At 30.7% G+C, this 22,829-nt stretch overlaps 1 protein-coding gene across 5 annotated transcripts in view; it reads left to right on the top strand.

The window, feature by feature from the left end:
• The window catches only part of dom (domino helicase), a 220,359-nt gene that overhangs the window by 132,362 nt on the left and 65,168 nt on the right, over window positions 1-22,829 (top strand). For all 5 annotated transcript variants that reach the window (XM_085813136.1, XM_085813138.1, XM_085813137.1 and 2 more), the window contains 3 exons: window positions 314-397; window positions 12,303-12,434; window positions 22,125-22,160. In XM_085813136.1, coding sequence (XP_085669262.1) covers window positions 314-397; window positions 12,303-12,434; window positions 22,125-22,160 — 252 coding nt within the window. The remainder of the gene's footprint in view (window positions 1-313; window positions 398-12,302; window positions 12,435-22,124; window positions 22,161-22,829) is intronic.

Here is a 22,829-nt window from a genome sequence, read left to right as displayed (position 1 = left end):
AAAAATTTATTGAAAATATATAAAATTGATTCAATTAACCTTGGTTGAGAAATCTGCTTTTTTTTTCCGTACATATTTAGAGATTATTTCAGCTTATTCAGAGCTAATCTTATAATTTTCTGTATTAAATCAGCTCGTCTTAAGCTTTTATATTTGTACATGTGCAATGATAAGGTGTGAAAATAAATATTTAACGTTTTTTCAATAATTGTAAATATTTGTTCATATGTTAATATTGAACATGACATTTTAATATATTATGCATTATCTCTTGTAATATTTTTATGTAATTTTCATATTTTCTCATTTGTAGCTCACACCTGTTGAAAAGTATGCTGTGCAGTTCCTGGAATCTCTTCAAGAACCAGTTTCGCTTGAGCAGCTCAAACTTGCTGAGGTATAAAATAGCATGTGTACTGGAAAAAAATATATATATATTAATTATCCAAGTACTATATTTATTCAATTCAAGCATCTCATGGATTGTATGATGCAATCTTTTAATTTCTCTACCACAAAAGGAAAAGAACTTTGGTCTTAGAAGAGTGATAACAATTGATAATAATTTTTAGCATTTCTGAAATAATTTATTTGTTAAGAATAATAAGTAAATCAGAATTATATATGTGTCCAAGACCCAACTTTCTTTTAGTTACATTTATATGGAGGAGGGTAATGTATCTTATAATCAAGGAAATAGTTATTGTTTTTTCAATGTGTCTGGACTTCAGCTGTTAACAGTTTTTTATGATTAACAGCTTTCTTTAAATAAAGATTAATTTTGGGGAGAGGACATCCCTATGTGGATCTTGAAAAAAATTTGAGAACTTGAGAATGAACTTGAGTCTTCAGGCTTCATTATGTGGATCATTTATTAAATTTCATAGCTTCTTAGCTTCATAAGAAACGTGGGAATATTTTTAAAGGTTGTTCATAAAATGCAGATTTCAAATTTTTAAATAAAAGTTACAGAGTTTGATTTGCTTTGGTAGCATAAACTGGCTCCAAACTTTAACAGATGTTAAGCAGAATATTGCTATGTCTAAAATGAACTACAATGTTTATAAAATACAGGTTTCAAATTTTGCTTTAATTAAAAAGTTTTAAATAAAAGTTTAAAATATAGTTTGAATATATTTTAAACTTTAAAATATAGTTTAAAATATAGTTTATTAAAAAGTTTTAAATATAGTTTGATTTGCTTTGATAGCAGGCTAATAGTCAGACTACATGATTAAGTGTAAAGTGAAGTTGGTTCAAAACTGTAACTGGCATAACAATTTAAATGTCAGTAGCTAACAATGCAAGCTGAATAAAAACTTATCAGAGATGGTAGGACTAAAATAACATGGCCTCAAAAGACAAAAATATGCTGTTTCTTATAATTCAAAAACCTGTGCACTGATTTACATTTCTGACGAGGGAACATAAAGGAGAAGTTATAATAAAGAAATTATAAATAACCGATTAATTTAAATAATAAATGTTACAAATTTTCTCATTATTACTTTTATTTTCTGGGAGATTCAAGAAAATTTATATGTAGATTTACACTGTGTATTTATGCAGACAAATCCTGCTTTTTCAAACCATAAATTTAGGTACCAGTATTTTAAACATTTATTATACTTTTAATTAGTTAAAATTTGCCTTTAATTAGGTGATATTTTTGTGTTATGTTCTTAGTTTTCCTAAGGATATTTTTATATCAGTCCTGTAAATATTGCTATTGGATTAATTTTTTAGTAAGCATATGAATTGTCCAGACAATATTTTACTCCCTGAATGTTTAAATTTTGAATATTTCAAATAATATTTATTATTTATACTAGAAAAGCTTTAACACTCAAAATTTTGCATACCTGTGGATGCTTTCAGAATTACAAATCAGTTGTTAATGGCATCTGTTGACAGAGTGAACAAAAGTTAGTTTTTTTGGAGGGGGGGTCACTTACCATGCTGAAAGTTTCAGTTCTGTATGAAAATGTTAGCTTTTGTGTCCAAAATGCCTCCCCTCCTTTTTTTAACACAATTTTAGATGTAGGGTTTGGGTAACAAATAAAAGTGGCTGTTTTTATAATTTTTTGCCAAAAAATTCTTCTAATTCCTAAAATTTCTTTTCTAACCAAAATTTTAAAACTATTTCATTTAGCTTTTCTACTCTTAATTTTATTTTTTATGTGCTCAACTGTACGAAATACTTCTCTCCCCATGTACAATATCTGGCATTCAGCATTTCCTTAAATTTCAGGATAATTGAGTTTTTGCTGTAAAATGCACTTCCTTGTTTGAAAAAAGTGTTCATTTCAAATACCTATGTAGTAAAAGCTAATTTTGATTACAGTTTTTAGCAAATACCTGATAGTATATGTTTATGTAGTAGTTTATAGTGGAAATCGGTGATATCTAAATGTTAGTGAGAATTTGGTGTGACAGATACTTACATTTTGCAATTTTATTTTAAATTCACTTTCTTATTTGGAAATACATCTTTTAACAGGTTTGGATGCTTAACTAACAGATACTTTGAAAATATTTATCTGAATATAAAATAAAGATTATTCAGAAAGTGTGAAATACTTTTCAGTGCTGAGTATTTCTTAAATCAAACACTTCAAAGTGTATTTTTGGAATTTTATCTTTAACAAATGTTTGTCAATTTAAATGGGTATAGAAATTAATCTTGAAAACATTAATGGAGATATAATCTACCCCCTTTATAACCTAGAAAGCAGTAATTTAAACTAATTCACTGTACGTAGTTTTTGATTTGTTTGAAAAAAAGACAAGCTCTATGTATCTTTAATTTAAAAACTGCGCTCAGAAGATTAGAATCTAGTTTTTTGTGCTACATAATTTTTATTTGCAATAGAAACCTTTTAAAAAGTTCTTGAAGAGATTTTGGTTATCTTAAAAAAGTCAATAATACTAGAAGTAATTAGTGCAGGGATGGGTAAACTTTTTTGGTTGCGCGTCAAAAATCGGGGGGGGGATGGCGGGCCAAGATAAATTTTTCTAAAATTTTAAAAACAATATACAAGTATTACTATTGAAATATCTTAATGAGATTATGAAATTGGGATTTCATTTTTAGAAGTTTATATTGAGGTTCAAAGTAAGATACACTGATTCTAAGAAACGAGGCTAAATATTCATCTGTCAGTCTACTTCTGAAATAATTCTTTCTAAGGTTCATAGTTGAAAACGCTTTAGCACTGATTTTCTGAGCATGAGATATTAAATTTGGGAAACTTACTTTCAATAATGATTTATAAAACTCTTAACTTTAGCACATTTAGAAACAAGTGCTTGAGATGATAATTAGATTGCATCTCAATTAATTCAAGCTTCAAATCTGACCTCACTGCTTCACAGTTTCCATTGTAAGGCATGGTAAAAATATCCAATTCTGTTTGAATGACACTGAAATCATGAAATCAGTGTTCGAACTCAAAATGCAGTTTTTTCTAAGCTATCTTCATAATTCTTAAGCTTCTCTTCATTTACTGAGGGTATTGAATTTAGCCTCGGGAAATGAGACCAGTCGTTCTTAGCTAGCTGCAAAGCAAACAGATTGGGTTTTAGTTCAAAAGCTTTGAAATGATCCCAGATATCGTCGATAAATTGATTTTTCCATTGCATCTTGACATTCAAATTGCCCCTATGACAAAGAAGGTCTGTGAAAATGCAAATTCCGAAAGCCATTCTGTGTCTTCTAACATTTCGCACTCTGCAGAACACCGTTTCTCATGGAAGAATGACACAATGTTGTCTTTCAGCTGCCAAACTGGATCGAAAACACATCCTGCACTAAACCACCTTACTTCCGTGTAATACAGTGCATCAGAGTATTCAGACTGCATGGACTGAAGAAAATCTGGAAATTGCCTGTGAGCAAGCCCACAAGATCGAACAGTATTTACAAAGCTCATGACTGCACCAGTAGGTTTCGGAATTGCAGAAGCAATCAAAAGATATTTGTGCAGATTATTATAGTTCTCATTAGCAGATATCAATTAGCTGATTTTATTGGCTGATAAATCAATTTAACTAAATAAATAATATTACACTATAGTTTTTATTGATTGCTTCAAAATCAGATGACATGACAAGAGATAATCTATTAATTGAAACTTTTTGTTTTGTTTACACATCTTTAAAACTTACTAAACTAACAAAAGTATTTTTTAAATATATAAAAAGGTTAAACTTCTTAGTTTGAAAAATTCAAAAAATATGAACTTTATATCTGAGAAAAATTTCTTATACAGGAAAGCTTCTTTTCTGGATTCTTCTTTTTATAAGTTTTATGTTCTTGTTAGTGTTAGAATAACTCTGTCAGAGCAGTGATGTCAGAAAATTCAGAACTTTTATATAGTGGCTTAAGAAATCGCTGATAATTATTTGATATCTGTATGATAATGTAAAATTTCAGGTCCAAATATTTTTCTGATTTCCGTTTTTGAATGCATTTATTAAATTTAAGCATGCTAAGAATACATAAATTCTTATTACGTGCTGCTCCAAACTACTGCAAATTTTGAAATCAGTAATCATGATTTAGGCAGTTTTTGAAAAAATATTCCTCTTATTCTAGACCAGTAACATATACATGGTGCCCACTTAAGTCCGGTACCACCTGTTTAACTGCCAAATGGTTACAGCAATAGTCATAAAAGTGATGTCTACATATAGTAAAGTGGCTATGTGCTACTAGATTAGATAGCTTGCAGTACCACCTGGTGGAAAATGGCTGAGTTAGTGTCCCTGTCTCAAAAACTATAAGGAAAAAAAGTGAATTACAAAGTTGTAGAGCATGGTCCATTTAGTACAAAAAGACGCCTTGCAGATATGAATGCTAAAAACAGAGCACTGAAAACGCACATTTGTTTCTTTGTGATTTCTGAAACTCAGACATCACAAAACTTAAACTAAAGAGAAAAGATTATCTTTTGGACAAAACAAAAGCCTGTATTGCGGCATGGTGCTATCGCTTGTAATTCACAGTCAAGAAGACTGTGGTTCAAACCCCGCGATGTGCATCCTTGTACTGAATGCCATTACAAACGGAGTATACAATATGGAGATCGTGCACATTCGTGTCACAAAATGCATCAACTCAGTGCAACTTGAGCTTGCTGTGAAAATTTGTTCATTATGCAAATAGTGTATGAAACGTCACACCTGTTCACCTGAGACAGCTATAACAAAGATATCTCCTCGGAGTTGTATGTTGAAGCTCATGTTCAGGGAATGTTTTTCAAAAAATGATTATTTTGAGGTGGTTCTGCTTTACGATGAATGTGGATGCAAAGCACGATTGGCAGCGTTTTCTGCAGGCCTGCATCCTACCTGCAAAACCATCCTATAGGTTGTAAAATGTTTAAAGGAAACAGGCTGTGTGATTAGCAACTTTGATCTGGCAGACAAGCAAAGGTAGGGTGAAAAGTATAGCCCGGATGATGTTTTATCATATACCCTCACAAATCCAAACAGCAGCACAAGAGAGATAAATGAAAACCGTAGCCTCTCAAAAAATCGCATTTGGAAGATCCTAAATGAATTAGGTGCTTATCTGTACCGCCCAATACCTAAACAGGCATCACTATAGTGGATGCCGAGAGACGTTTCACATAGTGCAACTTCGTCATGAATCAGATAGAGGTCCAGCCAAAATTCTTGGCAGATATAGTGTGGACAGATGAGGCATGCTTTTCACGGAATGAAATGCACAATAAGCAAAACACCCAATACTGGGCAATGGAAATTCCATTATGTTCTGGCGACGTCAACGTCAAATACAGTTTTTATTAATGTTAGGTGTGGAATTTATAACATGCTAATCGGCCCAATATTCTACCAAGGTACGTAAATGGCTGCACGATATTTAGAACTTCCACAAGATATAATACCCAACTTTGTTGAGAACTTGCCTTTGCTTCAACTCCGGAATGGATGGTTCCAACATGACGACGCGCATGCACACAAGATGTCACAAGTGAAGTAGGAACCTGATTGGAGGAATTCGGAGAATGAATAATTGTGTATGGTGGTTTCAAAGAGTGACACCTGACCTGACTCCATTGGGCTTATTCCTGTAGTGATACCTCAAACAGCATGGTGTGTGTGACCCCCTCCACAAACATTACAAGATCTTCAACGATGTATTACAGATGGTTATATCAACGTGTTGCCCGCTATACTACAGCGCATGCAACATAAAGTTGTAACAAGGGTCCTAATTTGCTTGTCAGCTTACAAGAGAAGTTTGAACATCAAAAATAAAGGTAGCTTAGCTTGTGATAACTAGTTGTTTTTTCCTTTCTAGGGTCATTTCGTTACGTCACAGTGTAGGAAATTGCAAACAAACAAGTGTGCATTCAAAACATTCTGTTCTCTACATTCATGTCTACAAGGTATCTTTTAATACTAAATTGACGTTGCTTTACTACTTTGTTATTCAGTTTTTATACCTATCTTATGTCGTTTTCCAGATCAGAATGCTAACTCCGCTGTTTTCCACCATGTGATGCTGTAAGCTATCTCATCTAGTAGCGCGTAGCCACTTTACTATACCTAGACACCACTTTTATGACTATCTGCAACCGTTCAGTAGTTAAACGGGGGGGGGGGGTACCGGACATTAGCGAGCACGCTGTGTGTGCACGAACACAGGTCTGAATTTGTTTAAAATAATGGTATTCTTTGAAATATCCAGTCAGTGTAATTAATTCATTTTTGTAGGAATTGTGTGACAACGTAATTAGCATTATCCAATCAAAAGTGATCTAACTGTTTCTGATATACAAATCAAGGTATAAAGTCATTTCATGAAGCCCTTTGTACAAAATGAATATCTGACTGAATTTCTGCAGCACAGCATTTAATTCCAATGTATAAAAATTCAATATGGTTTGTTATGGAACTTTGTTTCGTAGTATCATTTTGAAAAATCTGTGAAGTGGTAAATCGTTGGCTGTTTAGAAGCAGGGCATGCAATCATGGAAATAGTGAGGTGTATGAATACTTAAGACAGTCTTGAAACAATTTCGGAACTCTTGTAAGAAGGTCAAAACAAGGCTTATCAACAAATAAAAATTACTTCTTAAGATCAATGTTGCTTGTCGTAACTGGGAATCTACTGTCCGACGGCCAAGTTCAAAACTTGCAGCTGCCACTGGAACTGTTGTGTCACAAAGGCTTAAATTTATACATCTATGGGGAGTCACGAGTGCAGAAGCTTCCTTCGATTATTATACAATGTGATCATATCGGTAGTGCAGGTATTGTGGTTTAGGAAGGGATAATGATCAGTGAGCATGCAACCTTGCACATGTTGCACAGCAGATCTGTGACCGGCCATAGATATTGGAGTGGGTTCTTAGAAACTTAAGTAACATTTTTCAAAGGTGCATATGAATCCCCCATTTTATTTATGGATGGTAATGCTTGTCTACATCAAGCAAAGCGTGACGAATACCTTGAAATTAAAGACATGAGTTAATATCAGGGCTTGCAAAATCCCTTATAATAACCTGATAGAGAACTTATTAGTACTTAGGAAAAGCAATTGCGTCCTCCTAATTGTCCTAAAATGTGTATGCACATCAGGGGAGATCAAATTCCATATTGTAAGCTATTCATAAGCCTTAATTCTTTTCTGGGTTACCCCCTAAACTTCTATTGTAACGTATAATTACCGTTTTTATTGTTTCATGCTACAATTTTACATTACATGCAGTACTTTTATTTTATATGTATATATATATATATATATATGTATGTATGTATTTTTGCATTATAATGATATGCATCATTCTATACAAATTTATAAAATTTCACACTGATATATATTTTATTATTTGCTGCAGTATCACATTAAGTTTAATTTTGAAGACTTAATCAGCTCAAAAAGTATTTTAGAAAAAAAAAAGAACAAAAAATGCTAAACAAAGACTAAAATATGTTGAAACAATAGTGAGCATTTTATTTCAAACTTTACTTCAAAGAACTAGAAATTCAAAATGATTAAATAGTGCTGTTGTTAGAGATTATTGATTTGTGCACTAAAGGAAAATTTATTGCTTTCATTTGGTAAAGTATAAACTAAACTACATTTTAGTACAAAAGTTATTTATTTACAATAAATCAGCTCAGCTTTATAATAAAGTTAAAAAATAAATGAAAACATCAAAACAATAATGATGCGTTAATTTATCATTTACAAAAGACTTGATTTTAACCATATTTTTTTTAATTCCATATGTAATTTTGTTTAAGGATTGCAAATGAATAATTGTATTACTATTAATTTAGAGTTTTCAATCCAGTGTAAGCTTTTGATTTGTAAAGTCATTAACACGTTGACTGCCATGGGATCACTGGTGACTGGCACTCGATTTGGCTACGGTGCTGTGTGTGCCATGTGCCACCGATGACCGGCAACAAGACCAGTTGTAAAATACATGATTAGAGTAAATATCGATGCTGATAAATTTTTAAATAGTATCATTGTTACTATAATGGTTTGAAGAATAATAAATCGTACAAATTCAAATTATAAATCGCAAAAATGGGTGATCCCAGCACGTTTATATAACTCGCATTATCTTCTGTAGATAATATTTCAACATAATATACATGGCATAATAAAAATTTCAAGTTGGTGTTATGGGCAAACCACATCAAATACGCACAGCAGTCAACGTGTTAATCATATTTCCGAGACATATAGAGGAAGATACTTTCTAAATAATTTAAGATAATTTTATCTTACATATGTATAAATAGAATTATTGTTAGGGTATTCTAATTACTTACTTGGAAATTGAATATTTTAAACGATATATGATTTTGAGTAATATTAACACATAATTTAATATTTGGGCAAATTATAAACAGAAGAGGCAAGTTATTTAAATAATGGTCAAAGCTTCAGATCATTTATTTTGACGTATACTAACTTTGTATTGCAGAAAGTGGACAGTGTCTTTGATTAATTGATGTCTGCTTTTATAGCGGGAAAAAAAAATCATTTAAATTTGTTGCATTTGTTTTATAATGATAAAATAATTTATATTTGAGTAATTTAACTGACTGCAGGACATTGATCCTTTTGTTGTATAAAATTTGTACAGATAATCCTTGTACAACACGATAGATAGATTCCTAGAAAATGCTGTGTTGTATGAAACCCAGAGCCAGTATAAAAAGGGGGCTTGCATTCCAAAAACTTATTAAAAACAAATATTTTTAATTCTACATAAACAACTTAATTTTTATTAAACATGTATATGTATGTAATAATAAAATTCCATAGTCAAGAATACACTTAAAATTCTAACTGTATGTTCTTTTCATTTTTAATGGCGACGTTCTCTTATTTGAAAGTACATGGAATTAAATACACAGCCCTGTAGTCAAGTTGTTTTTCCCGCCTTTTCTACACTTACAGTTTTAGAATGTTCTGGAGATATTTAAAGCGAACTGGATTGGCTGACGTCATTTCTTTGAAGCTCCGCCTTTCCAGAGGCTATAAAAGGACACGCAAAAGAATATCGGGGGCATTTTCTTAAATGTCACGATGCAGTAAACTTCATACGAAAAGTTATTAGTAATTCTTTTTATTTACTCTGGATATCTGATTTTGTAACTGCTTTTTCTCCTGAATAATAATAAATGGATCCTGTTTTTTTTTAACTTATCGTCTGATAATTTAAGCTACGACTTAAGCTGATACATCACATGTATATACAACACAAAACAAAAAATATGACATATTTTAATTTAAGCCAAGTTTAGTTTAATAAATTTCTTTGTTGTTATTGCTTAGTATAATCAACCGAGAACATTTTTCCGGCGAAATGAGATTGCTTTCACTTTCAAAATTTTTTTCATTTAAAATTTCTAGCATTATCTTCCCTTTGTAAAAAATCTGTAATTTTACTTTGCTTATTATAGTTTTTACCTGGCCAATGTAAATTTCTCTATCTGAAGCTAGATAGTTTTGCAGCTCCCTTTTAAATTTTCGGCTTATTTCACTGGAAGGCTCTGCAGTCAAGAAAAATTATTCGAGATTTTCAGCTAAGTTTATGCCTTTTAATTTTTTTTTTTTTTTTTTTTTTAACATTAAAGTATTAACTGCACTATTTTCATCAGTGCTAGTGCAATCAGAATCGATTTGATTTACGGCTTCGGATGCCATTTTCATCAAATCTGCTTCGTCAGTTTCTTCTGCTAATAAATCTTGAACATCCTCAATAGTCATGTCAATAAAACCTTCGCCTCTGATTTATTTAGCAAATTCTAATAAGCCACCAATTTCATTTTCCAACGTTTCACGCACTCGACTGAACAAGGCCATCTTCTAACATGCATTTAACATTGCTTTTTTTAGTTCTTTCAGAGACAAAGATACGATGTCAGTACAGTTCTTGAATGAAAATGTCTTCCAAGCTTTCATTACATTAAATGATTTTGAATCGGTTACGTCTAAAATCCACTGTTATGCTCTTCTTATGTAATATGTTTTAAATGTATAAATAATACCTTGATACAATGGTTGGAGTAATGAAGTAGTTAAGGTAGTAGGCACAGTATTTTGACTTTATGATGATTCAAATCTTATGTAATATGTTTTAAAGGTATAAATAATACCTTCATACAATGGTTGGAGTAACAAAGTAGTTTAGGTGGTAGGTACAGTATTTTGACGTTAGAATGATTCAAATCCTGTGGGTGACATGGAGCATTATCTAATATTAATAGCTCCTTGAAGCTCAAATTTTTTTGCCTTAAATAATTTTCAGTGTCTGGCATCAAAAAAATTAAAAGCCAATCTTTAGCTTAATCAACGTCCTAGCAGTTTCATATTCAGCGGATGCAGATTCTCCTTGAATTCCTTATGCTATGAATTGCAAGACTCTTTTTGAAATTTCCAAACCAACCTTTACTTGCCAGAAAATCTGGGTTGACAGAGGATCCTCCATGTTCTTTAAAATTTTGAGTGCTTTTTGTTTAATGTTGTTTGTTTTCTTTTTGTTTGTTTGTTTCTGTTGTTTAACATCCAACAGAATTCTTATTTGACAGCTATCATCAATCCAATTCCATCTTCTCAATTATCGGTGCCCAGGAGTGAACTGCACGTTTTGCGGATGTCGAAGATCCTGCAGCAACTACACTTATTTCTTTTTCATTTTTCTTAATAGTCTGGACTGTTGCTTCATTCAAATTAAAACTTTTTCCAATGTGAGATGCCTTTTCTCTTTTTAAAAGACGGTCCAAAATTTGTATCTTTACTTCTGGAAAAATGAATTTCCTCTCAAAAGTTTTTTTTTTTTTTTTTTTTTTTTTTTTTTGTCTTTATTGGAGATGTTTTAGAACTGAAACTTAATGTCCTAAAGATGAACAAGGTATTCTTTAACACACTATAGGTAGATGAAGACTGCTGACCACCAGCATGAGACACTTTTATTTTCAGGCCACGGAGATGAGGATTAGAATTTTGGAACCTGAGCGTGCAGTTTATATGTGTTTTTAGAGCACTTATTGTGGCCTCATGTTGTTCACTTTCTGCTATCTTGAGGTTTTTTCATTGTTATCTGGTGATTGTGTTCTCTTGAGACTGGGTATCGTTTCTGTTGTGCTATTATGCTTTGAAGGTCATGTAAGGAAAAGAATTTACTCTATTACCGATCAAGAATTCAGCGGTCACTCTCCACCATGTGGTTCGTCTCCTTGAGGATATTTGTTCTTACAGGTACCGGATCTTGGAAGAAAACTGGCAGAACTTACAAAACAAGGATTCTTAAGTGTTAAATGACTATATGGGTGCTTTGCTCAACATGAAAAATCTTCCTACGGAGTTCATTAAATTTCTTCAGATTGCTTGGGCAATTTTCTTATTGTGTTAGAGAGAAACCGTGTTGTAGGAGGGCTACCTGTATACATATTTTTTAAATATATGAATGTTTTTTTAATACTGAACAATGTATATGTTTTATTGGATTTTGCTTTCACATGAATTGTTACTATTATTAATACTATTAATTAATTTACATAACTAGAAAACATGATTAATCCATTCCAAAGTTTTTTATTTTTTGTAGTAATTCAGTCTAGTGTATGAACATTTTGTCATACAATAACATAAAATACATGTACAAGTTTCCCCCCTCTCCCTCAGTATCTGAAAGGATGATTTCTTTCTTAACTATTTATCACATGCATTTTGTATTACTTTGTGTAGTTTTCTAATTATTGAATTTTTTCAAAAATGTATTTTTAATTATTTGTTATTTTAGGAAGAAATCGAAGCACAGAAGAAAGATTGGGAGCTTGGACATTTAAAAGCCCTAAAAGAAGAAGAGGAAAGACGTACTAAAAATGTAGATGATGATTCTCCTCTGTTTTATAGCCGTGCTGCCTCTAATCAGGTCCATAGATCTTCATCTCGGTCTAACCGGAATAAAGGGAGGGATTCTTTTAGTGATAAGTCTCAATCAAATACTCCTAAAAGGAGAAGTAAAAGAATAATTATAAAAAAAGAAAAAATGGATGGTAGTTTCATTGATAGTGAAGAATCGAATGATTATGAAATGAAAGATAGTATGAAATGTGTTAGAAAATATGAATCTAAGAATACTCTATTAAATGGTCCTGCAAATGGCGATATAGTTTTAAAGGAATCTAGAGATGTTGCTACAATTATGAAAAATACTTGTCTGACTAGCAATAAAATTCCTACTAAAAATACTTCAAATCCATTAGTTCTGAAACCATTTTCAAATCCTGATTTAGTAATCAGAACAAGACGAGCTTCTGCAATAGAAGCAGAAGAAAGGTCCAGAAGTGAAAGTGAATCCGAATTCTCTGTACCTAGCCCAAAAAATGTAAATAATATAATTCTGACTATGCACAGAAATGTACCTTTAACTGATACTTCTGTAAGCTCTCCAATTCTTTCTTCACCTGAGAGCAGTCCAAAAAAAGTCTTATTACATAACTCTGTAATTCAAAATCCAGATTTATCATTGGACTTTGAGGAAAACTTAGATATTTAATTTATAAGTAATATTAAATCGATCAATGCTGTAAATGTGCCATTTGCAGTGACATGAAGTTATCTATTTATTGATAACAGTTTTTTATGTATTTAATGAATTTTTAAGTTACAGACTATTTGGTGCATGCATCCCTGTAAATTTCTACCCCTATTGTGAATATACATTGTAAAAAATCTGCGTTTGCAATTTAGTTTATTATTGAAATTTCACAAAATTTCAAAATATGTTGTACAAAATGGTCAAATTCTAGCATGTAGAATTAGTGTTATTTAATGTATTGTACAATTTTTGACTACGTCTAGCATTCAATAAATCAATATTATGTTACTACATTAAATCTGTCTTGTGTCTCATTTTTCTTGGTCTCATTGGCATCATGCAAGGGGGTTCACGTTTTGGTGTCAATATTTATTGAATTAAGGAAGTTGTTCTTGCTCAAAAATGCTCTATTTTGTTGGTAGATCCACTGTTTTGTGAGCTTTTGAAAATTTTGAGTTCAGTGGTCTGCAAAATATTTTCAATAACTGTTTTTACAGTATTTTTAAAGATGCTTTTAACAGTTAATATCAAATTTCCTTCCTTTGCTCTTAAATTAACAACCTATTGGCACCAAAACATGCCTTCTGAGCTATAGCCAATGTGGCTCTACCAAGAGAAATGGGATGCATTTGAGAGCAAGATAAAGATAAAATTATATCTTAGGGGTTTCTTCACTGCCTATGCTCCTAGCATATTTTTATTAGTTTTTCTTCAGAATTCCTTTCTTTCATTTACAGTTTGAAAACCCTTTAATTTTTGAAGAAAAACTTGTTGTGTGTTAAGGTAGCTAACTGATATCATGTAGAATAGGTATTGACATGCATTATAATAAATTTGAAGTATTATTCATTACAAACAACAAATAGTTTGAAAGAAGCAATTTCTTGAGTAAAAAGCAGATACATTTAATGGGCATTTATTTATAATATAAGAAGGTGGAAAAAGTATAAAATTTGAGTATTTCTTTTAAATAAATAAAAGTATTAAATGATTCTAAGACAAGTTTATAAAATAAAGTATTTATTATAGAATATATTAACTGATGTAAAAATTAACTTTTTTGCTGCCATAATTGTAATAATTCATTCAATAAAATATCTGTTTGTCATGTTTAACATATAAACTTTTGATTTTCACATGGCATCTAAATAGTATTTTGTCATTGTTATTTGTTAACTAATTAACTGAGAATGCTTAAACTTAATGAGCTTATAAATCTATGTCAAAAATTTTGTACGTATTTCATAGAATGACTTCAGGTGTTAAAAGAAAAAAAAAATGAAGAACTATGTTTATCACATTTTACACCTTAAAGCATGTGACTGCAAATATCCAATAGCAATGTATACCAATGTACATCTCCAATAAAAAGCAGAGATAAAAATAATCTTCTAAATAAAAAATATAATAATAATGAACCAAAATTTCAAAAATATCTTAAGTATATACCATTCTCGACAGTTTCAAAATGAAAACATTCCCACTTATTTCACATGTTGCTTCAGATGCTAAGTTTTTCTATTCCTTATCTCATAAAAAATGTGCAATTAGAATTTTATAATGCATGTTATGTGTTTATACGTTGTCACATTATCTGAAGTAAGAATTATATTAAATTTTAGTCAGTTTAAAATTGTGAAATTTATAGAGTAATCCTCACAAGAATATTATTCAGAAGAGAATATGTCGTTTGAGCAAATAGTTAAATTTTTTACTCTACAAATAATTAATTGATGAATTAAATAGAATGCATTTCATTTACTATATCTTACATTCAGGCATACATACTTTTTTATATAGGAAAATCGAGTTTGAACTAGCTGTGTAAAGCCTAACTAAACTATATGGCTAACTAAAACAGTTTTGTTCACATGAAATGCAATATGAAATTCTATAACTATTTGCTTTGTTGATAATGATTAGTAGATTCTTCTTTTTGCACTTTTAAGTGATTTTTTTCACGTCTCAAAACTAAGCAGTAGTAATGATTACATTTTTGAAGTTATATTTCTTCAGTTTCTTTTAAGATCAGCTCAATGATTTTGACATTAAGATTATATACACATGTGCTAAAGTTTCTCTTAATGGATGAATCCGTATATTCCGTAACAGGCCTATACTTCAAATTCTGTTATTGCCTTCCAAAGAAAGAGAGTACGAATGTTAAAGATGACCTTAGAAATTTTATAATTTAAATATTTCCAGTATTTGTTGAGGTTTTTTTTCTTAAAAGCTGAGGTAGCCATTTTAAATTCCCAAACAGCAAGTAGATTATGTCTTTGCTTTATGTCGCTCTATTGCTTTTCAAAAATTCAGAAAATAAAATGGAGTAATGTAAGTTTTTAAGACTGAAGATCAGCCCCCCTTTTTTTCAATTTATTTCAAAAGCCTTTATGTTTTGATATAATTCTAATTTATGAAATTCATGATTAGAATGTTGCCATAGAATGATTACAGTTTTATAGAAAAACTGTGTATTTCAAGGGAATCTCTTCTTCAAGGAGCAAATTTATTCTACACCATTTCCCCAAAAATATGCTGTTCCAGTAGACTAAAGGCTACACCAATTATTGAAAAAAAAAGGGGGAGGACAAATGAGAACCATAGTCAACTACTCTTCAGTAACTTCTGTCTTAATTTCTTCTCTCAGTATCATGTTCAAATATGGGTTTTTCATTTGTTGTGAGGACCAATCATTTACTGATCACATGGCATCTGAGTTTACTTAAGAACCATGATTACCGCATGATTTAGATTTCTCAGTTTGTGTAGTGAATTGGTGATTATTTTTAATTTTTCAAAATGTTGCTGATATAAAGCATGACCAAAAATTAAAAAGAATTGGAACTGTTAAAAATATTGGATAAAGGTGAAAACTTCGATCGTTTACTTATTTATTCATAGGTTAATCTTTAGTAATCACAATGGGGAGAGTGAATATGAACTTGAATCTATAAAAAACTCAATTTTAGGATCTAGCTAAAGAAGTGATACTTACATTGGAAAGAACAGAGTAATTTTGCAGGTAACTCAAAATGAGCCTTGAAACATCCTTACTCATTTGCCAGAACTGAATTTGTTGCCTCTGAAGTGATGGAATCTCTTGACTGGGATTTTAAAACAATATGCTATATGTTAAATTTTTTTTATTCAGTATTACTGTTTATGCATTAATCCAAAATTGTCAATAATGATATTTTCCCCTGACATTCCTGTACGTTATTAAATTTTCAAAGTCTGGGCTTTAACGGGGAGAATCTCTTTATTCACTTAACAGGAATTGCTGCTAAAATTTCTAAATTAATAGCTATAAAGTAGCATATAAATCTGCATATATAGGTTGTTACATGCGCAGGACACGAGGTATACGTTCCTGAACTTAAAATGTGTCTAGGTATGTCGTGATGTTAATGGGTGACAGATATGCATAAATGTTTTCTTTTTACTTTATTTGGAGAGGGAAGTCTGACATTATTGTCTGTCATCCAAATGAGACTAAAATCATTTCTGTGTAAACCATTGTGGTAATTTGTTGCTTTAAACTGGCAACCAGCATTAAAGATTTAAAGTGTTAGGAATTCTTTCTGAACTTGATTTTGATGTAGTGCATCCTTATCAAATTTTATAATTTCGTCAGTTGTGTAAAAACACTTCAGAAATATCTTTATAAGGAAAGAAATTTTATAATGGAGGATTTTGTAATGGCTGTCAACTCATAGCTATGCATATTACATGAGACAAAAACCACATAAAGCTAGCCAAGTTATCAAATTCATGAAATAAGACATTTTAACTATGGGAACTAAGCTGAAGATGAATTTACACTTCCATGACTTTTTACTCAACTATTACTAAGGCCTCTCAAGGATTTTTAAAGAAGTTTTATGTAAACATATTTTTGTTAAATGACATATTTAAAAGCAAACAAAGCCAGTAACAAATTAAGGAATGTACCTTAAAAAATGAAATGATAATGTAAGTGTGATAATGATTTAGTTAGCATGATTCACTTTTAGAGATTCTGTAGAAGAATCTTGACTTAAAAATTTTGATTCTTCAGTCCCATCTGTCTTATTTTTAAACAGTAACATATGTTTTGAAGTAAGAATCAATAGTTTTTCTTAATAATATAAAATATTTCAGTGTACTTTTATATGCTGACTGAAAGCTAATAATTATTGATAGGGTGAAAGGGTTGGTATTTTAATTGCAAAACTAACACGTTTTACTGTTACTACCAATCTAAATACTCGTATTATAGTAAGTTTAGAGCATAATTTTGCTACATTAGTTCATATATTGAAGCATTTAGTTTTTTATTTCAGGAAATCCCTTCTCCACTGTTGTGTAATAAAGTAAAAGAAGAAAAAAATCTGTTGTGTACCAATTTCTATAATTTATTCATTTAATTTTAGCTAACTACTGGTTTGATTTTAATAACAGTAATCATTTTTAATTGGAAGAATTTTAGTTTTATTAAATAGTTTCTCTTCTCATTTTCTTCTTTTTGGAATGGAGGGGTGTGGTTTTCTTTTGTTGTTTATGTGATAAAAATTGTATAGTCTTCTGTATGAAAACTGTTGCTATTCAAATAAATGTGTATGTGTATAATCACATTTCGATAAGTTGTAACGGAAGGAGGAAAACTAAAAAAAGTCAACTATTTAAAATGTGTTTCTTCATTTGATTAAAGTGCTAGAAATTATATTTTATGTATAAGTAGGTGATTTATAAAGGCAGAATTCTCAAAACCTCTGTTGTAAAAGGGACACCTTCCTGCAGTGTTTTTGCTGAGAATTAGAGCTACTTTAATGATTCACATTTGACACATAATTTCACTTTCTGAAATCAAATTCAGGATTCAGCATTTATTATCCACTTTTCTGCTTTCAGTAGGCAAACTGTACAAGGAAAATTTATGAAACCAGACATAAAATTTTTAGTTTTATTACATGCTTATAATCTTCTCTGTGGGCCAACAAATTTCTAATAAACCAGTTTATTTTTAAATTCCTTTACTAAGATTTTCCTGTCCTGCCATTTCAATCAGTAATTTTTTTTTTTTTTTTTTTTTTTTTTTTTTTTTTTTGGAGGGAGGTGTAAGTGATCTAAATAACAAATATAAAAAATTTGCTCTGTCTTCCCTTTCTTTTAGTGTCTGTAAATGTAATTCTTTTTTACTTCAAAAGCATTAACTGTATAATCCATAGCTATTTATCAAATAAGGTAATGATGCTGACTGCAGTATGGATGGGCCTGAGTTCAGATTCCAGAGAAGACATAGATGTTTGTGATCATGTAGTGTCCGTGCAGCACTCAGTCCTCTCAGGAGGTTGATGGCAGAGTAAAAGAGATGAGGAAACCCTCAAACTGTCCCCCACCCACCATCCTGGTATTTTCCATAAAAACTTTTGTAAAATTTCAGAGTTAGTGCAGTGGGACTATACCTGTACAGTCAATGATTACATTCTGGTCTCTCGCCAACTTCTGCCTGTGGCTCTCGTAAGGTTTGGCTTTAGGTGTAAAAATTATTGAGCCTCTTCACATCTAGGGACTATCTGAAAGTTCTAGTGTGTGTGTGTGAGTATGGCAAAGCCTCGAGGGCTATCTGCCTAAGAGGAGGGATGCCTTCGTGGAGGACTTTCTAAGGGAAACTGGCTCATATACATGTTACACGTGGGGAAAACCACGAAAACGCCCATGCAGCCAGCCCGTTCGCGGGATTCGAACCTCGGACCGAACTACCAGTGTTCAGCGACTTTACCGCTCCTGAAAGTTCTAGAATTTATTATCATCTGTTATTTAAACATTTTCTAAATTAAGTCACTTAATTGATGGCTTTCTAAATTAAGTGATTTTTTCCATCTACGAATGTTATTTCATCTTTGTCTAAAATATAGGAGACAACGAAATAAACTGCTATACCATCTTGATGACTTTTCAGCATTATTGCTTATTACATGGAACTCTCTGCTATGACCATCCAGGGGCTGGGCATAGAAACCTGTGGTATTTATTGAGAAGTTCAATTTCTATAATATTTTTTACATATAATATATAACATTTGTTATAAACATATATAGTACTTATTATACAGTGTTGATACGTACAACTTTTGCAGTAATAGGCCGAAATTGACTTCTAAAATATGTCAACAAATAATGGAAAGTATAAAACATGACATTTAATGATTTACAATACCAAAAGTTCGTAATGTTATTATTGTTACTGTCTATTAGTCTGATGATTCAAAGTTCAATTGCCTTTAGATTGTCACCGTAGAATGTTGCATAGTTAATTAAAGTTTCAAAGTTTTGTCTAAGGTTATTGTTCTTTTATTTAGTTATTGGTGAAACCAAGTCTTGGCATTTTCTGAAGTATATAGTCGGAAGTGAAGTTTTTGGTGATTTCATATTCGAGTATGTGGTAATAAAAAATTAATCTACGGGTGTTTTATAATTTTAAGAACTTGTATGTAACAGTTGTGGCATTGTCTGAAGTTAAGCCAGTCATTTTTTGAATGAAGCTGAACACCCAAAACTTTGCAACATAGTGATAAATTTTAGATCATTGTTATGAAGAATATCATATTAGCATTAACTTGTTAGTGTGAATTTTGTGCTTAAATATATGGTCTTCGGTTATCTGACTGACACGTACGTTAATTTTAAAATGCACCAGCCTACCTGTTTTCTTAATACAAAAATGTGATTAGAAATGAAGCAAAATATTAAAATAATTGTATAAATCTAAATATTTCATGACACATAAATAAGGAAACATTTGAATTCACCTAAGAAACTTGTAATAGGTATTTTTAAAAATACTATACATATCATCATCTGATAAAACGTCATTGGCATATTGAATGAATAGGTCTTCTTAATAATTTTACAATTAATTTTTTATTACTTTATTTTGGGGACATGTAAAACAGCATCAATTTCTCTATGTCTAAAGGAATATTGCTTGCAATATCTGCAGTTAGATGTCATTTCTTTAACCAAAAAATAATATATTCTGATGAATAACCTAGAGGTATCTTATCTAACTACTCAAAGAAACTTTTTTAAAAAAATCAATATACAGTTTTTTATTTCCTCATTAATATTTTCTAATTCAGCTGAATCTATGTATTTCGTCAAGTAATCTTGTAAATGTTAAAAATGTTAGTATCTTAAATGTAAAATTTTGAAAAGTTTGTTCTTCATGGTCATGTATTTTTACCTCTGCTAGCCATCAGTCTATCAGGTTATTCATGCCAGGTAAAAGATAATAATAAATTCTTTAAAAAAATTAAAAAAGAAAGCAAAGAGTTTCCTAACCTGTGAAAATTTCAAAACTTTGTAACATCCATTTTTTGATGCTGAAAATTCTTAAAAAGAATATGTTATATAGAGCAGTAAAATAAACAAAACCAGTTTTTTAAAATGAAGTGCTAAGAGTAAACTTAATTTAATAACTTTAAACTTAAAAAATGAGAAAAAACTGCAAATGAGTCAACTGCCAGTTTTCATTGAAAAATAATTTTAAATGCTTATCAGTCCTTAAATTCTATTGTTTTTCAATAAATCAGGGGGGAAGTAAGATTAAGGCAAAATCTCCCCCCCCCCATTCTTTAAGAAGAAAGAAAAGAGTGTTTATATAGTAACAAAAAACTTCTATAATAATCTGAATATAGAATCATATTGTTTTCAGAAATTCTTTCTGGCAAGGTAAAAGAGATTAATAAACAAGTAAATAAAATTTGTATTAGAGAAATTTATACTGAAGGGAAAAGACTGTGGCATCACATCATCTCGAAACATGTTTTTGAAGAAAATCATTTGATGCTCAAGGAAACAGAAACTTCCTCTTCTACTTAAACTCATACTGTAGCATATTTTTTTTTCTCAAAAATCAATTAATACTTTTTACCATTCTCATTTTAGAAGGCTAAGAATTTGTTTTGTAGCCTTTGAAAATTTTATTACATTTACGTTTTTGGATATTAAAATTTTAAAATAGTTGACATAAAATAATCCAAAACATCACCTAAAAAACAATAAATTACACTAAAATTCAATATAAACTTCATCCAGTTTTTTTCCCAGCTCTGTCAGTAGTGCAAATAGCAAAATATTGATTGTGAGTTTGTTTTCTTTTTTGTATTTGGCTGCGGTTGTCATATATATATATATATATATGAAAAATTGAAGAAAAATAATTTCAACATTAATTAAAGAAGTCTAAATTGAATTTTAGATACGTCCCTTTAAGATGCATGCCTTTATCTTCTAGATCAATGTTTCTCAACTGCTGATCCTTCCAAATTCAGAAGTATTATGATAATATACCTACTGTCATTTACAAAAGAAAAATATTAAAATCTGGCAATTGCATATGTTATCATGCATACTGTGCAATGCATTAGCTCAAGCTTTCTCAGCATGTCTGTTGTTTTCTGTTTAATTTATATTAATTAGTATTAGGGGACCTATTGTGGTGCCACGAACCTGTATTTGTGAGTAATGAGTACTCATACTAAATGATATATCATTAGTTTTCAGTGGGAAAATCTTTGAAGTCTGTTGAATAATGGCAGTTGTATTATTAGTGTCGAACCTCTTTAAATAATTTTATTAACAAAGAAACAGAAGCAGATGACAACAAAGTTTTTTAACCAAAATCAGCTGTTATTATAAATTTCAATTATTTCACCTGTTACTAATTGTGGCATAAGGGGGTTGGTTGACAGGTGGTTCTTCAGTATGGTAGATCAAGGATTCTCAACCACTTGTCCAATGGACTGTCACTGGTCGGTTGTTTTTATATGCAATAATTTGTGATTTTTCTCAAATGTTTATTTTTTATACTATATAATAATTGCAATATTTACTTATCTTTACATTTAAATATTATTGTAGGCAAATGATAAGAATGTTACAATTAACTTATATAGTAGTTTGTGAATACTTTGTGAATTTTATTGTATGAGGTTTTGAAAATTCTAATACCATTATTTCCCCCCTTTCTTTTTAGATGTATTTCTCGGTAAATGGCCAAGAAGAAATGCCCGTAAGTAACTATAGTAACTATTGCTATTTAAAAAACGGGTAGGTGATTACTGATGAGTGGCTAATGCTTTTAGAATGATAATGCATTGGTTGTGCAACTTAAAAATCGTAGTAACTATTGCTATTTAGAAAAATTATTACTAATGAATGGCTGTTGGTTTTGGAAGCATATTGCGTTGTTCATGCATTAAGAATCATATTCTTAAGCTGCACATCTGATACATTACATTCCTTAAGTACACTGCTATCAGTCGTGTGTAGACATGTATATCAGTTTTCATCAAGCTCTTATCTTAATGCCATATTGAAAATTTAAATTTCATGGCAAATATGCTAACTAAGTTGTCTTAGTTGGTTGTGGAGGGTGATTGCTTATCTCAGCTCCAGCATGCAAGTCTGATTTCTATCTAAGTCTTGGATTATTTTATCTGTTCCCGTCTTATCATGGGTGCATATTCATTGATGTACTGTTGGCAACATTTTTGATGAGGCAGCCAAAAGTGTAGTAGGTTCAACAACTCCCAACGGATTTTTCATTTAATGAGATTATACATGATTAAAATAGATGTTGCTTTTAATATCGACTTTGCAAAGCAGTATTTAATATTTTCAGACTTAGTAATTCTGCTTGAAATATTCTTCATTTATTAGCATGTAGTTACAGAGTCAT

This window comes from Stegodyphus dumicola, chromosome 3, assembly GCF_044657685.1.
Source record: "Stegodyphus dumicola isolate Sdum_Otavi_A_Nest chromosome 3, ASM4465768v1".
NCBI lineage: Eukaryota > Metazoa > Arthropoda > Arachnida > Araneae > Eresidae > Stegodyphus > Stegodyphus dumicola.
Note: the sequence above shows the minus strand (reverse complement) of the source record. Positions and strands in the feature narration are given on the sequence as shown.